The sequence below is a fragment of the Budorcas taxicolor genome, chromosome 8 (genome assembly GCF_023091745.1).
Source record: "Budorcas taxicolor isolate Tak-1 chromosome 8, Takin1.1, whole genome shotgun sequence".
Classification (NCBI taxonomy): domain Eukaryota; kingdom Metazoa; phylum Chordata; class Mammalia; order Artiodactyla; family Bovidae; genus Budorcas; species Budorcas taxicolor.
The window spans coordinates 72,513,068-72,530,345 of NC_068917.1; the positions used below are offsets into that span (position 1 = coordinate 72,513,068).

The 17,278-nt window shown below is 39.3% G+C and overlaps 1 protein-coding gene across 4 annotated transcripts in view; it reads left to right on the forward strand.

The window, feature by feature from the left end:
* PPP3CC (protein phosphatase 3 catalytic subunit gamma) overlaps window positions 1–12,362 on the forward strand; it is an 82,759-nt gene extending 70,397 nt beyond the window's left edge. The window contains exons 11-15 of one of the 4 annotated variants that reach the window (XM_052644588.1): window positions 2,045–2,071; window positions 2,963–3,044; window positions 3,667–3,764; window positions 10,723–10,752; window positions 11,861–12,362. In XM_052644588.1, the coding sequence (XP_052500548.1) occupies window positions 2,045–2,071; window positions 2,963–3,044; window positions 3,667–3,764; window positions 10,723–10,752; window positions 11,861–12,078 (455 nt within the window). In that variant the 3' untranslated portion in view covers window positions 12,079–12,362. The remainder of the gene's footprint in view (window positions 1–2,044; window positions 2,072–2,962; window positions 3,045–3,666; window positions 3,765–10,722; window positions 10,753–11,860) is intronic. The other 3 variants (XM_052644590.1, XM_052644589.1, XM_052644591.1) reach the window with 3 other exon arrangements.
* Window positions 12,363–17,278: the final 4,916 nt, after the last annotated feature.

Consider the following 17,278-nt stretch of genomic DNA (forward strand, 5'->3'; position numbering starts at 1 on the left):
TACCAAAGTGGCTAAAGTTAAACTTGAATAACACCAAATGTTGACCAGAATGTATAGCAACAGGAATGCTCATATACTAAAGTATAAATTGGTACATCCACTTTAGTAGATAATGCCAAACCATTATCCAAAGTTGAACATATACATACCTTATATCTGAGCAGTCTAACTCTAGGAGTGTACTTAGCAGAAATATGTGCAGTTAAGAGAAATACACCAGAATATTCATAGCAGCTGAATTAGCCAAAAATTGGAATCAACCCAAATGACCACTGACAGTGAAAAGGATAAATAGACTGTGACATATTCTTATAGCGGAATTGTATACAACAGTGACAGTCAACTGTAGGAACAGAGGAAACATGGATGAATCTTAAAAACATAATGTTGAACAAGAGAAGCCGGAGACAAAAATTCATTATTTGATTGTCCCAACTACCTAACATTGAAAAGAAAATTAAAACTAGTGCTTGTGAATACATGCTTAAATAGTAAAACTATAAAGAAGAGCTAGAAAGTGATTCCAGTAGAAGTCAAGAAAACAGTTTTCTTTGGGAAGAGGGAGACTCTTAATTATTAGGAGGGGCCCAAGTAGGGAGAAATCTGTGGCGCTGACAAGGCTCTATTTATTGTCCTGGCTGGTTATTTGGCCATTTGTGTTTTAATAAAAAGCATTGAGTCTATGTTTGTTTTGTGTACTTTTCTGTATGTTTGTCATACTTCACAATAGAGTTTTTTTTTTTTACCAAAGTTATAAGCCTACAAAAATGTAGAGATTTTTGTAGGAATTTTGGAAGCCAGGAAACGAATTAGTATTACTAACTTGGCTGATTTAAGAAAGCTGAAGCCTGGCTTAGTAATGGAGAATGCTGAGTTCAGCACAGAATCCTCAAAAAGCAGAGGAATTGCTGGACTATACCAGTTGCTAGAATTGGGGACTATTGAGAAGAAGGAGGTGGGCCCCTAGCTAAAATAAGTAGAGCAGGTAAAAGATATTTGAAAGACAGTTAAAGTCCTAGCTGTCTTTTCTCCCAAGACCAGAGGCTAATATCCAAAAAAGTGTAAAACAAAGAATTTCTGGACAGGGATACAGTTGAGGGCACCGATAACTTTGCCAAGAATGGGTAAATTAAGTGATCCCATGCATTCTCAGTGGGCTTCCTTGGTGGCTCAAAGAATCTGCCTGCAATGCAGGAGAGCCGGATTCAATCTCTGGGTCAGAAAGATTCCCCTGGAGAAGGAAATGACTATACCCACTCCAGTATTCTTGCCTGGGATATTCCATGGACAGAGACACCTGGTGGGCTACAGTCCATTGGGTCACCAAGAGTTGGACGCAACTGAACAGCTAACACACAGGCACATGTGCACACACTCTCAGTACTGATACAGAAAATTTCCTAAAAAAAGCCCCACCCGATCACTCTGTGCACAGAAAGCTCAAAGACAGCAGTCAACCACCAACCAGTTCAGAAAGCTTTCCAGTCCGTCATTCTTAACAATGAGCAAATACCAAGGATTATGGGACTTCTCTATAAAGTCTCTGAGGCAACAGCAAGAAACAGCCTAAATGGATGAACTTGAGATTCTAAAGATATAAAATTTAAACATGGAAAAACTAATATCTCCAGAAGGAGATGAGAAGATAATTGTGTCCATCATACAAAAACATGATCCTCTATTTAGAGATGTACCTGCTGTTCATTCTGTCCTTTGTTCATTGTTCTCAGCATTATTTGTTACGCAAATAATATCTTTTTTCCTTGTCTGATTTTATCTTCATGATCTGTGGGGATAGAATATGTTGGAAAATAAGAGATGTGAATTCATTTAAAACTCTGAAGACTCCATGCAAGAAGTCTGTAATTTAATATTCTATCATGATACCAAGATGTCTCTTCTGAGCTGATAAAGATAATAGCCTGCTTCTCTCATTGCATTTCACTTTGATTTTTTTTCTCTCTCTCTTCCATGCAAACTTAAATTTCTCTTCCCATATTTCTATTTCCATCTCCTTGTTTCTTGGTGTCTCTTCTCCCTGAAGATCACTACATTTCAAGCTTTCAGAAAGGTATCTGAACAGAATGTGCTACGAGCTTAATACTCGCTGTCTGTCTCATCACAGTCTATTAATTAGACTTTTTTAGTTATAGTTGAGTAATTTCAGACAGGCCCTCCATCCTCCCTTTCTGTTTTAATGTTTACGTTTTCTCTGGCCCCTGCTGTGTGATCCTGCAGGATTTTCAGAGCTGGGTGGGCGAGGAAGGAGAGGCCACGTTTCTTAGTTTCTGACTTTTGAATGCGGCCACCTGATGCATGCCTGGACATTGACTTCTGGTGTGTGAGCTGTTTCCTAAATCTGGTATGAGAAAAGGCCACAAAGTCTTCTGTTAACTTTTTTGATGTTTTATAAAATACCTTACCTGTCATCCTCGTTTTTACTGCACAGCTGTCTGTGGTTGGAAATAACTCAGCAGTGTGTCAGTGAGGATGATAGAATGAAAGCAGCTCCTGCTCAGTTCAGGAGAGCCAGCTGTGTGCTGTGTTTCCATGTGGAAGACAACTGCTTAAGTCATCCCTTGCCATTTGGCCGACCAAGCCCTGCATCGTAAGGTGGCCCACAGCATTCTCAAGAGAGATTTTTGCTGTAGTAGCAACTGTCTTTGTTTATACGTATTTCCTTCTTCACTGTGTTCTACCTTTCAGAAGCACCAGTAAGTTCCTTCCTTCATAAATCCGCTCACTCTGTCCTTTTTGTGGCCCCTCCATTTTTTTTTTTACTTCATCTTTATTTTTTTCTCCTGCTCCTTAAAACTTCCTGGGTTTTTTGTTTGTTTAGACAAACTTTGGCCTTTATTTCTTTGTTTAAAACCATTTCTTTAACTTAGAAAGGCACTTCATCCTGCATTTTTTTAAACCTGTTAACGTATTCTTTTAACTCATATTGTTTGTATTCTCTAAGGAGGCACTACAGTTCGCAAGGAGATCATCAAGAATAAAATCAGAGCTATTGGGAAGATGGCACGGGTCTTTTCAATTCTCCGGTAAGGAAAAGCCTTGTCATATGGTGTGCAATAAAAATGTTTTGAGAGTGATTTAGAAGTTGATTTCAGATCAGTAGTTCTAGAATTGGAGTGTGGTATCAAAACTGTGGGTCTTTGGGTTGAATGCAGATTGAATCAGCCCTACATGTTAAAGTGACTAGAAATAATTCTGGCAAACATTTATTTGGTGTGAGCTTAGATACAGTGCAGTGAATGTTAGTGATCTAATGTGGATTCTGGAGCTCAGTGGCCTCTGTTCACATCCTGGCCCTATATCTTCTCAGCCATGTGATCTTGTGCCTCATTTTCTTGGCCTGTGAACGATAATAGCAGGATCTGCCTTTTAAGGTTATTTGGAGGATTAAATAGGGTAATATATGGAAAACATTAGATCAGCACCTGACTATTAAGTGGCTCTAATTGAAAATCGGGGCCTGGCTAATTGCTTAACGTTGGAATATATACAGAAAACATCCCTTTTGGGGGTCAGGGAAGAGGTAGAAGGAGTACCTATCCTCCATCTTTGTGCATCGTTTCTTGTCTTCTTTCAAGTATGTTTGTAGATGCTGAGTGGTAGACACACTGCCTGGCGTTAACCCAGGGCTTTGATCTTCTTTTGCAGGGAAGAGAGTGAGAGCGTGCTGACTCTCAAGGGCCTGACTCCTACAGGGACACTCCCTTTGGGTGTCCTCTCAGGAGGGAAGCAGACTATTGAGACAGGTGAGTATGAGCAGTGCTTCTTCCATGGAATGTGTGCTCCTGTTACCCAGCAGTCAGTGTCGAATTGGAAGTTAAGGCTCCTTTCAATTAATGGCACTGAAGCCGTTGAATATCCATCTCTGGAGGGGGGAAAATGGATTGATCCTTCTCACCATATGTAAAAACTAAATCAAAATGAATTATAATTTAAATGTAAAAGATAAATAAACTTCCCAGAAAAAGATATGCAAAGTAAGCATTGAGGAAGATAAAAATTTAAATATGACACAAAAAGCACTAAAATTAAAAAAAAAATTAATAAATGAGTTTCATTAAAATTAAGAATGGCTATTCACAGAAATTCATGACTAATAAAGGGAAAAGACAAACTGTAAATGGGGAGATTTTTGTAGTACATATGTCCGACAAAGAACTTACATTCAGAGTCTGTAAAGAACTACAACTCCAAAAGAAAAATACAGCTAATTTTTTTAATGGTCAAAAAATTTTAACAGTACTTCACAAAAGAAAGTATCAAAATGGCCAAAAAGCATATGAAGATTTGGTGCTTGAAATAGTTACTCGTCTGGGAAATGGATATAAAACCATGGTGAGATACCACTCACATCCTCTAGAATGGCTAAAATTTAAAAGTGTGACAATATCAAGTGTTGGTAAGTTTGTGGAGAACAAGATATATTGCCAGTGCATTTGTAAATTGGTTCAACCACTTCAGAAAATTGTTGGGCAGTAAATGAAAACATTTGTCTACCCTATAACCAGGCAATAAAAATAACATTATGAATCTATGCAAAAACATTATGAGTACATGCAAAAAAATTTGACTTAATATTTATACAATGGAGTATTACTCAGCAATAAAGGTAATATCATGAATATGTACAAAAAATAACACTCTGAATATATGGTTGAATCTCACAGATACCATGTTTAACTAAAAACTCTAGATATAAAAGGGCACAGACTGTTTGATTTGTATGATGTTCAGGAGCAGGCAGATGAACACTTCTAGGTGGCACCAAAGTGAGGGTGTAGGGCAGGGGCTGGCAGCTCTGGCCACAGCCATGGTGGACACGGCCTCATGATGCCTTCATCATGAGGAACGTGTTCCTGGGGCTTCGTCAGCTTCCTGAAGCCCTGGTTCATCCCTGAGGGTCCGAACCAGGGAGTTATCATCCCCTTGTTGGTGACCTGGTCACTTAGCTGTTGTCTCTAGTCATGAAGAGATATAAAATCACCTTAGTACCCTGACCTTGGCCATCCACTGCCTTAAGCATTCATAGCACATTGGAACATCTTACTCTACAATGCAGTACTATTTTCCCTGTCACCTTTTCTCACCTTTTGATTAACTGTATACCTACTTAATGTAAACTGTACAAACTCCATAAAATGTTTGTGTGCTCTGCTGAGATAGAAAGACACTGATGCTGGGAAAGATTGAGGGTGGGAGGAGAAGGGGATGACAGAGGATGAGATGGTTGGATGGTATCACCGACTCAATGGACATGAGTTTGAGCAAGCTCCAGGAGTTGATGATGGTCGGGGAAGCCTGGAGTGCTCCAGTCCATGGGGTCGCAAAGAGTCAGACACAACTGAGTGACTGAACTGAACTGAGACAGAAAGTGCTGTTCTGGGGGGGAGTCGGGGGAGAGCCTAAAAATACTAAATCAGACAGTAAAGCATCTGCCTGTAATGCGGGAGACCCGAGTTCGATTCCTGGGTTGGGAATATCCCCTGGAGAAGGAAACGGCAATCCACTCCAGCACTCTTGCCTGGAAAATGCCATGGATGGAGGAGCCTGATAGGCTACAGTCCATGGGGTCGCAAAGAGTCGGACACGACTGAGCGACTTTACTTTACTTTAATAAAAGAAAAAAAAAAAAGGAAGTGCTGTTCTAGAAAAAAATACAATTAAAAAATAATAAAATGAAAAAATAAAAAGTACTGTTTTTCTAAGAAAAATACATGACTGTCTCTGTGAAACCTGTGGATCTGAAGGCTGCTTCTGCCTACTCACTACATAAGCATCAGCGAAGGGTTTAAGAACTGTCACAGGACAGTGGGGCCGCCAGTAGAAGAACATACTTGGAAGGAAGATCTGTCCCACCAGAATTATGCCTAAGTATATTTTCAGGATGAATTTACTTCTGCTCTCTTCCGGAATAAATTATTTTTCTGCTTTAAAAACAACAACAACTGGCAGACTCATAAATAGTAAAAGAAGTCAAAATGGCTCCTCTGGGGGGAGAATGTGGCCCCAGACAGGGCACAGGGGACTTTTGGAGTAGGAGTCATGTTCTCTATCACTATTGGGGTGGTAGTTACACAAGGGCATGCATAGATATAAAGATGTATTAAGCAGTGCACTTTATATCTGTGCATAGCATGTGCCTCACTTGTGTGCATTTTATATCTTAATTTGATGCGGAGTGGCAGTTAAAGTTCTTCAGTCAGAGAAGGAGTTTGCCTCTTTGCCTGCAAACCATATCCTGCAAGATATGGCTTCCTCTTCAACCATAATGTCAGTTCTGAAAATCATATGGGCGCTGACTTCCTAAGGAGAGGGCTTGATAGAAGCCAGGAGTGAAAAGGTTGATGTTTGTTAGTATAAACAGATCTGGTCAAGCAGAGGGAAGAGACATGAGATCAGATCACTGGATGACTAACTCTAGGCTTGAAAACTGGAGCTGAAACATTAACAACTTAGAGTTCACTGCTTTTTTGCCCTTTTTTTTTTAATTGTTTCTATTTCAGTTTTTCTTTTTTCCTCTTCTCCTATAGGAATACCTCTTATAGGAATTCTTTGTGTTTTGTGAATATTCCAAGGCTATTCTTAGGAACAGCCTCATTTCCCCATACTTTTTATAGGATTGGTTGCCTCTTTTCTCTTTCAAATCAGATACTGAAATATTAGTTTATTTATGAGGAAGAATGAATATTTCCCCTTAGAAGTATATAGTTAATTTTCTTAGCTTCTGTAGTTTTCATTGTTAGTCATGTGAGATATTCTGAGAGCAACTCTGACAAGGCATTTTAGAGTTAATAGGAAGTAACATGGGTAAAGAAAAAAAGGAACATCCTATACATACTTGCTTGAAACATTTTGAAAATTTGCTGATCCACAAAGTTTTTTTAATCTGAACCAAATTTTTCTAGATCTTGATTTGAAAAAGTAAATTGGCAAATCTGGAATAAGTAACAGAATTTTATAGATGTGTTGTTTGGAGATTTGTTGTTTATAACCCCACCTTTTGTTCTCAGTCCCAAATATATGCAGTTTCTCTTCATTCCTGACTTGAATATGAATGTTTTAATCAATGTAAGATTGTTATTGATAGAACCCACTCCAGTATTCTTGCCTGGAGAATCCCAGGGACAGAGGAGTCTGGTGGGCTGCCATGTATGGGGTCCCACAGAGTAAGACATGACTGAAGCGACTTAGCAGCAGCATCGATACTTGAAAATTGATAGAAAGCTCAGGAATGTGTCAGAACATAACTAAAGTTGCAGCAAACTTTTTAGAGCTTCTTATTCTATTATTGATTTGCAAGAACTGAGTTAATTTTGTCATTTTTCCATCAGAGTCTCAGTTCCACAGGTTCAGTGACAAACGAGCATTAGCTGAAAAGACCTTTTATTGTTCATAGAACTTTACTTGGACAGCCTTCAGTGAACAAGGTCCCATCCCATATGACCTTATAGCCTACATTCATTTACACTCCACCTTATTCCAAGGGAGATTTGAGTAAGTTACAGTGTACATCCAACACGGTAAAGGGAAATAAATATGCTGAGAAATTGGAGCACAAAGGAAAACAAACCAGTGAAATCCAGTAATCACACATTTAATTCCAGGCTTCCAAGTAGCCAAAATAAAGAGGAAAGACCATAAGATTAAAAAAAGAAAAACAAAAACAGGTCAGTTATAAACAGCACTCCACTGAAAGTTTTAAAGTTTTGTGCTACGAACAGAACCATCAAGAAGGTGAAAAGACAACCCACAGCGTGGGTGAAAACACCGAGTTCACCAAAAAGTTCCTCTGGGTGTTTTCGTAACATCTTGCAGAGAAACCCAAAGGAACTTTTTGGCCAACCCCGTCTTCACGAAGCATGTATCTGATAGGAGCCTAGTATCTAGAAACTGCAGAGAACTCTTGTAACTGAATAGCAATAAGACAAATTACCCAAATAAAAATGGGTAAAAAATTGAATAGACATTTTTCCAAAGAAGGGATACACGTGACCAATAAGCATGTAAAAAGATGTTCTACATCATTAGACATTAACTGCAATGAGACAGCACTTTAATTAAAGACCCACTGGACAGTTGTGATCAAAAAGACGGACAATAACAAGTGTTGGAGAGGAATTATGATTCTCATATACTGCTGGTGGGGATGTAAAATGGAGCAGCTCTTTGAAAACCAATCAGGCAATTTCTTTGATGATTGAACATACAGTTAATCATATGACCCAGAAGTTCTGTTCCTAGTTACATACCCAGAGACATGAAGATATAGCCCCACAAAAACTTGTACACAAATGTTCATAGCAGCATGCTTTCTAATAGCCAATAAGCGGAAACAACACAAATGTCTATCACCTAATGAATAAACAAACAACATGTGGTATATCCATACAATGAACTATACTATTCAGTCATAAAAAGGAATGATATACAATCCTCAGCATGACTAAACCTTGAAAACCATTTGCTATGTGAAAAAAGCCAATCACTAACACCACATAGTATATGATTCCACTTATGCAAAATGTCTAGAGCAGCCAAATCTGTGGAGACAGAAAGTAGATAAGTGTAAGGTTAGGTGAAGGAATAAGGGCGGGAGATCGGGTTTTTTTGGTGGGGAGAGTGATGAAAATGTTCTAACCATAGATTGTGGTAATGGTGGCACAACTCTAAATATATTAAAATCATTAAACTGTACACTTTAAACAAGTGAATTTTTTGGTATATGAATTATATTTCAGTAAAGAAATCTCATTCAATAAAAAAAAGTATTTCAGTACAGGGGGGAAAAAAAAACTTCTTCAGTTTTGTATGACTCTTACTTATAAAGAATATCCCTCATGCAGGCTAATATCTTAATACCCAATGCAAAAAGCAATTCTAGGAGGACCCAAAATAACGCGATGTTAGTACACATTTTACCGCAAACATAGCTTTTAAAGTCTAATTAAACCAACGCTCTGTATACAATCTCAGGTAAAGCTTTGGTCTCTCACTTCCTAACAATTGCTGTTATAGTGTGCTGTCTGAAGGCACTGTCCTTTCCTTCTGAGAGTTGGTTCTCTGTGAGGTGATTTGGGAGGGTGTGACATTGCTTTAACACTTGCCAACATATGGTTGACAAATGTAAACACTCACTCGATAAATTGATTCCAAGTTGCCATTTTTCACATTGAATTCAGAAGTTAATTTTCAGTTCTTCCAATTTTTCCTCTATGTATGATTGATTATAAAAAGCTTTGAGAACAGCAAACTGTTACTGTTCATTATTCTTCCCTGCCTTCTTTTAAAAAATTAGTTTTGGGGAAGCTGACAGGATTTTCCTAATAAGATCTTTCTTGCTTCAACCTGTAACATTTTCATATACAGTAAGTCCCCTACATAAGTATAAGTTTCATTCCAAGAGCGTGTTCATATGTCCAGTTTGTTTGTAAGTCCAACAAAGGTAGCCTAGGTACCCAACTAATTTCACATAATACATAAAAAACAAACACAAAAACAAAGGAAATATTTTTCATCTCACAGTACAGTACCTTGAAAAGTACAGTAAACAGCTGGCATATAGGGGCTGGCAGAGAGTGAACAGGCAAGAGTTACTGCCTGGAGGAGGTGAGAGATGGTAGATCCATGATGATGGATCATCAATCAACGGAAGACAAGCTGCAGTTTCACTTTAACTTACGTAACTGAACATGAGAACACATGTTCTTCAACTTGAAGAACTTGAACCTTCTTCAACTTGAAGGTTTATATGTCGGGGACTTACTGTAGTAGTGCTTTTACTGTCTTAAAAAACAGATGCAGGAAAGTTTACCTGTTAGTACTAATTTTTAAATAGCTTCCTTTTCCATCACTGAAGAAGAAGGCCTTCTTAGTAACTGGTCTGCTCTCTCCCATGGAAAGTGGAAGCCATGTAAGTTAGACATGCCAGCCTCTGCTGTTTCTCTAATTCCTGATGGTACATGAATTTACATTTGAAATTGAATAGCTTTATGCCTTTCCCAGCTTAGTAATTCACCCCTTGGAAAAGAAATAACCTCTCACTTATATACCATTTTTTCTTTCCTTCCAAATGCCAGTCTGTTATTCAAAAGCCACTCTTTTAAAAATATATATTTTATTTATTTATTTTAATTGGAGGATAGCTACTGTGGCAAAAGCCACTCTTTTATATTAAGTAATTTCAAAGGATAGCTAGACTCTATATAAGTTGCTTGAAATCATTCATAGTTTTGAATAACTTTTTTTAAGAGGATACAGCAGCAGCTCATTTAGTACCATCTGAACTATCACAAACTAAAGAATGGTTGTAATATCAGGTGATTTGACTGGACCTGTCATTATTTTGATACATGAATGTCAAGGCATAAATTAGCAGCTAGCTATTAAAAATGAGGAAAGCAGCATTTCGTTTCTCCGAGTCAGCTTGACTGTCTTAGCCGTGGATGCCATTAGCTAAAAGGTTCTCATGCCACTTGCAGTGTGAAAAATCTTAGTAACTCTCCCCACCTCATGTTCCCCCAACCCCACCCCTAGTTTAGTTTTTCGCAATGATCCTCTCGCTTCTCTGACTAGTTCGCTTTCATTACGGATGGGAATAAGCGCGAAGGTCGGGCCCCGGGATGTCTCTGCTGGCAGCAGTGCCGTTGGTTTACTCACTCTTTCTCTGTCTTCATTTTTGCATGCCACTGCTCCTGCCTCTCACAGCCACAGTAGAAGCGGTAGAGGCCCGGGAAGGTATGGCCGTGTTCCTGCGATAGATGTGATCATGTGTCTGTCTGTTAGTTCTTTAAGAAGCTTTGTCAATGTTAGACATCTTTTATTGTTGCATCACCAGAACTGTTAACACTGAGACAAGGAAAAGATAACTCTAGCTATGCTCACAAAGTATTTCCTTTGTGTCCTTCGTTTGTGTAATATTAACTCAAATGACTCTCTCCACAGCCAAAGTCCTTTCTGGGCTCTCTCAGTTTTAATGCAATGGCTGAAGTTTAAGCAACCAGTCATGGGTTGTTCAGATGGTGCATTCTGATAGCCCTTCCATAGCTATGAGGTATCCATTTAATTATTGGAAATTCAAACCATCAACCTCTTTATCTAACGATTCTGAAGCATATCAAAAGTGGAGGCAAGAGCAGATAGGAATGCAGTCTGATTTGTTTCTGAGGTTGCCCTCAGTCAGACAAGCTAAAGTATACAAATTTTAAGTAACAAATTATCTATGAATCAGAGGCTGAAAATCATCACAATTGATAAACTTGTGTTATAAATTTAATTGTTCTGTTAGAGAAGGTGGTTCACACTGGGAATGCCTTTCCTTGGTGATACAGAAGTTCAGACAGAAAGAAAATACCTAGAAACCATTTTTTTAGATGGCTTTTAACTTATGTTCAGCTCCTGGTTTTGCAAGACTAAAAAAAAAAAGCTCTCCTAAACAAATGGATTAGCTCTTTTGTTACTTTTTTGTGTGGTCAGTGTGATGTTTGTGTTAGATAACTAGTCTGCTTAACTTGTTCTCTTATTCTAGTGTTGCCTTCTTTCCTCTCTCTGAGCACGTTTCTGGCCCATAAGAGACTCTTTCAAAGATATTGGGGGCTTTTTGTCAGGTCCACTTCTGCTGTGATGAACTGAGCTATGACAATTACTTTCACAGTTTCGGTGGCCCTTTGGGCCTTAAGGAAACAATAGCTTCAGACCAGGCTAATTGAAATCAAATATTGTTCATTGCCTTCACCAGACATGTGCTCCACGGTCACCCTTCTATATTTTCCTCTAGGAGGTTGCTATATGCTAAGAAACTTAAAAGATGTCTAATGGAGCTCCTCCCTTTCCTGTTTTCCTGTAGCCATCAGAGGGTTTTCGCTTCAGCACAGGATCCGGAGTTTTGAAGAAGCCCGAGGTCTGGACCGAATTAATGAGCGGATGCCACCCCGCAAAGATAGCCAGTACTTTGATGGGCCGGTGAAACTGGTCCAAGCCAACGCTGCACACAGGAGCGACAAGGGAAGAAGAGCCAGTCATGACTCAGAGCCCTGCGGTGGCACTGGTGGATCCAAGACTTAACAGTCTGTGTTATTTATTTATTATCGCAAAGCTAAACACAAACAACTTAAACAACTTAAACCTGGAGGTGCATTCAAAATACACTCTGCATTTACTCTGTAAGAAACGTGACCCTTTTATAAATTCTTTTAATTTATGTTTAATATATATGTAAAATGCCTCTGTTTCGTTTTTCCTTTTTTTTCCCCTCCTCTAATTTTTAGGAACTGATCTGATTGTCTGACACATAGTGAAGTCGTGTGTTATAAAGGGGACTGTCCCCAAATAAAAGGGCCTTGGAAACCTCTTCCCTGGCTTTCGGACTTGAACTAGTCAGCCTTTTCTCTTGTTTTTGGAGGTAGTATTGTTCATTTCAGACTAATCATTTTGCAAACACAAAAGGGTATTTTTCTTTTTCCTTTTCTACAGGGTACCACTGAAAAATATCTCTTAGATTTCAGTGGCTAAAACTTCTCTTCTTATGGAAAACTTGATTATAGTAGAACTCCTCAGTGAATAAACCAAACCCAGTGATTTTAAGGGCCAAGGGAAATGCTTTCCATAATAACCTACTCTCTTCTGGACTCTCAATTACTCTTAATGTATCCTGGTATGGCAAAATAAAAAATAATGAGGGATTTTTTGTAGAATGACTTAAAATTTATTCATCTAACCATGAACATGATTGGATTAAACTTCCCTTAGAATTTTGGAGATTTCTTAACTGTTGCCAGATTCTTTTGCTTTTATTTTTGAATCCTAGGTAATTTACCTCATCTGCAAAGGAAGTGACATTTCTAAATATTTTATAAATGCCTCTGTAGAACCTTCAACAGTTATGCCCTTCCGTGTCACATCTCTTCTCCCTGTCTTCCGTCTGTTTTTCTGTGTCGACATTTTTGAAACCAACTGGGGCCCCTGGAGGACGGCATGGCAACCCACTCCAGTATCTTGGCTAGAGAACGCCATGGGCAGAGGAGCCTAGTGGGGCTACAGTCCACAGAGTTGCAAAGAGTCAGACACAACTGAAGCGACTTAGCACGCGCACACAGGGTCATGGAAACTGACTAGGTTAAAACGGTCCCCTTGTGAACTGGAAGTCTTGCTAAAGGGCATTGGGTGACTGATGATCTCCTGTCTATCAAATACTGGGATGTTCCTCCATTTTTTAGCACTCATTAGGTTGAACTGTGTATTATTAGTCTCTGTCGCATGGTTTAGAATATAAAAACAAGTGTTCAGATACAATGTTTGAATAATCTTCCGTTAGTTTTTCAGGTCACAACCAACTAGTGAAGAAAGTTTCAGGGATCCTTAGGCTCCCATTTTTGGTTTAGCCTGGTTGACAGGTGCCATGTCGTAATAACTCATTGGTCAGCCTTATAATGAATGTACATGTCTGAGCAACACTGTGCCAAAGTGCATGTTTGTAGAATTCCTTAATGTCATTTGGGGTGTAGAAGCGCAGTCTTGAAACATGTATCCCAGACAGTAGTACTGTATATTTGGAGCTTCAAGGACACCAGAAAACATTTTTCAAAAAATACAACTTCAGGGAATTCTCTGGTTGCCCGGTAGTTACAACTCCTCCACACTTCTCACTGCTGAGGGCCTGAGGTTCAATCCTTGGTCAGGAAACTAAACTCCCACAAGCCACATGGTCTGGCTCAAAAAAGAAACAACAGCAAAATACAAACAAACATAATTTCATAAGGAGAATGAGGATTTAGCCCATCTATCTCTCTTTTCCTATACCTTGCTAACAGTTCCCAATTTGTTTATGACAGAAATCAAAGCATTTTGGAGATTGGAATCTGATGACATAGATTGCTCTCTTAACAAACAAGATAGGAAGGATATTGGGAAGAAGAGAAAAGATCTCTTTTTGGATTGTGAGTAAAACTGAAAGGAGGGAGAGTCTCTAGTAGCTGTCTTTACTGATCATCATTTCTTTATAATCAGAGGAATTCATCATCTAGATATACTCATACTCCTCTCTCCCCCAGTCCCAACAGAGAAAGGGCTGCATTTTGGAAATCTCATGAAACGCCGTCAGTTCACAAGTTTGATGGATGGGTGTCCCTGATCCCATTCTCTTGTCCATCGAGGCTATTCTTACACATACACGGTCCACAGGTAGAAACCTTGGGCTTCGATTGTAAGGGCTTCAGTCAAGAGGCAAATAGGGAAGTAGTTACTTAATCATTATAAGCAAAAAATTTTACTAGTTTTTTAAAAAAGAAGTTACTTAGGAAGGTCTTCATTTTCTTCTCAAAATGAAGTAGTATGATAAACCAGTTTTCCTTGACAGAGCCAAGTGAAAAGATATATTTTACAGGTACCCTTTGAGCTGTTGAAGTACCAGCCAAAAGTTAAGTGGTCACAATTCAAGAAAATTAGAAGGGGTTTAAAAGAGCAACAGCTCTTACAGAAAGTTGGGTTTGGAAATCCCGTTGAATGCTAGAGGTAAAAGCATTTCTTATGTTCTGTGGAAAGCTGGAGTGTGTACTTCAGTGCTTTAGAAAGTTGTATGGTGAGTGTAATACAGTGTGTGCGTGCTAAGTCACTTCAGTTGTGTCTGACTGTGTACAACATGGACTGTATGTAGCCCACCAGCCTTCTCCACCCATGGGATTTCCCAGCTAAGAACACTGGAATGGGTGGCCCTTAAAACCAGACCACAGTCAGTGTACCTGTATGGGCATATGCACCTGTGATTCAAGACAGTTTAGAAGATGTGAGCCTTAGGAATATATTGTAATAACAGTATTTGTTCTTCCCTTTAGACTTCACTGGAGGGTTTTAACCTATTTTTTTAATATTTTAATCTAAACAACAGCTCCCAAGAGGGCTGGTGGCCTGCCCTCGGTTTGTCATAGGACTACCTGGGGCCTGATCGTTTGCCTGGAGTCATCATTTCAAACAAACAGTTTAACGCTGTCAGTGCTCTGCAGTGTCGCTGTTTTGAAAACCTCTTCTGTTTTTACTAAATCTTTCCTCTGAACGTTCTCTCTAAAGATACTAGAAATACTTTTCTCTTGTTCTCCTTCACTTTAGAGTTCACAGGGACCTTATTCGGCTCTTCTCATGGTGGGGGACAGCAGGGGCCGGGGGCACTTTCTACATCATTTCTCTTCGTGAACTTTTCTGAAATAACCATTTTTGAAATGACACTTCCTAAAGCTCAGTTTTCCCAGTTTTGTTTACCTCCGTGTCATACAAAATTTCAGATTGATCAGTTGACAATTCTCATTAATCAAAATTTCAGTACTCATCTAATACAAGTTCAAAACATACATCCTTTTTTAATTTCTGTGTCCTGAATATTTAGAGCAAAAGCAAAACAAATAAACAGTGTGTGTGTGACAGAATGCTAAAACAAAAGCAGCCTGTTTTCTTCAAAACCTTAGGTTATGGGTATAGACATTGCTAATTCACTGGGCTTTTTTGACTAGATATTGACGGGCAAAGCAAAAATGGCTTATCACACCAATGGGCATGATGTGCGTTCTTGCCTAAGACAGAAGCATCAGACTCTCCAGGAATATTGGTGTTTTTCATATCTTTTAATCTATGTTTACATAGCCTTCTCTGTTCCTACAGAACAGATACAGTTCCATGAAACAAGTTTTTCTCAATAGCAAAGATTTGCTTTCTTATCCTGGTAACAGGATAACTGATTTCATGACACTATTCAAAATAGGGCTTCCCTGGTGGCTCAGATGGTAAAGAATCTGCCTGCAATGCAGGATACATGGATTTGATCCCTGGGTCGGGAAGATCCCCTAGAGAAGGGCATGGCAACCCCCACTCTAGTATTCTTGCCTGGGAAGTCCCATGGACAGAGGAGCCTGGCACGCTTCAGTCCATGGGGTCGCAAAGAGTCGGACATGGGTGACTAACACACATTCAAAATAGGAAAATAAGTGTTCTTGCTTGTTTTGTAAAGAGAATACATTATTTAATATCCTTGTGGAGCAAGGGTGGGATTCCTTAGAGTTGGATAACTTGGGGCCTTGGCATTGTCCCTTAGATCCTCTTCTGAGTAATTTTAACACACAAAGTTTGACGTGGCTGCTCTCTGTAAGAAAAATATTCTAAACCATGCCTACATGAGATACAGCTGGATTCACTGCTCATGGTCATTACTCAAGAGTCTCTCTAGCCTCAGAGTAAGTAAGGCTGAAATCTGTTCCGGCTACTCTCCCATGTTGTATGTAAATATTGTTGCTGCATCTCCAGAATTTTCGATTATACCATACATATACATATAAAACTCAAGCTCTTGAGAATTAAGTTCATCTGACCACTCTGGGTGACCAGTCAGTTAAAATGGTTTAGAACAATCTTGTTACTGGATTGACTGATTCATAGTTTTTCTCTATATTAATTATCAAGGGTGTTTTTTTCCCCTCTAATTTTTTATTGAAAATTATTTTGCACCCATAAAGACTTGCTGAGATAGTCTAGAATCTCTAACATTTATCATAGTTGTTATAGTAACTGTGGAACCCAAGTGTTTTCAGAGCATTGTTCAGCTTTCCGTATCCCGGCAGAAAAGACCAGAGGGAAGGTGAACCCAGAGCCCAGGTTGTGGGAGTGAGGATCCAATTTCCTAAATCATTTGTGATTATAAACATGGATTCCCACCTTACCTGGCACCCAGGTCTACAGCTTTTCTGAAATCTGCTATACGAGAGAGTAAAGGGCAGGCTAGGGGAACCCAAAAATAGCTGGAGGAGGGTTTTTATTACCTGGAAGATAGCACCAAAGCATTGGCATGCCACAGTCCCTCTTCAGCTCTGCTGTGATCAAAGGCCCCTAGGAGAGTCATAAGAGCAGATGTGTGTAGGGGAAGAAAGTCGTGTAGTTGAAAAACAGGGTTATTCCTCTTGAGTCCAGCAGAGAACTGTATTCACAGGAGAGCTCTGTGCCATTGACAAGAGTCTGAAAGGAAGCCTACATGACTTTGAGACTTGTGACCTGACCTGCCTCTGTCCAGCCAGCCAAACTGAATGGGGTCAGAGTTAGCTGCCTTCATCTATGGGGTCACAAAGGTAAAGATGATCCTGGAGAGTATATTCCCTCCAGGGAGGCTGTGGCCTCATGCCCCAACAGCCTTGGCAGGACTTGCTAAATAACACCTTTGTCCGAGATAGGGTTATGCATCTTCTCCTCTCTACACCCTCACGAGCAGTCCAGGTGGCTTAAAATCAAGAAG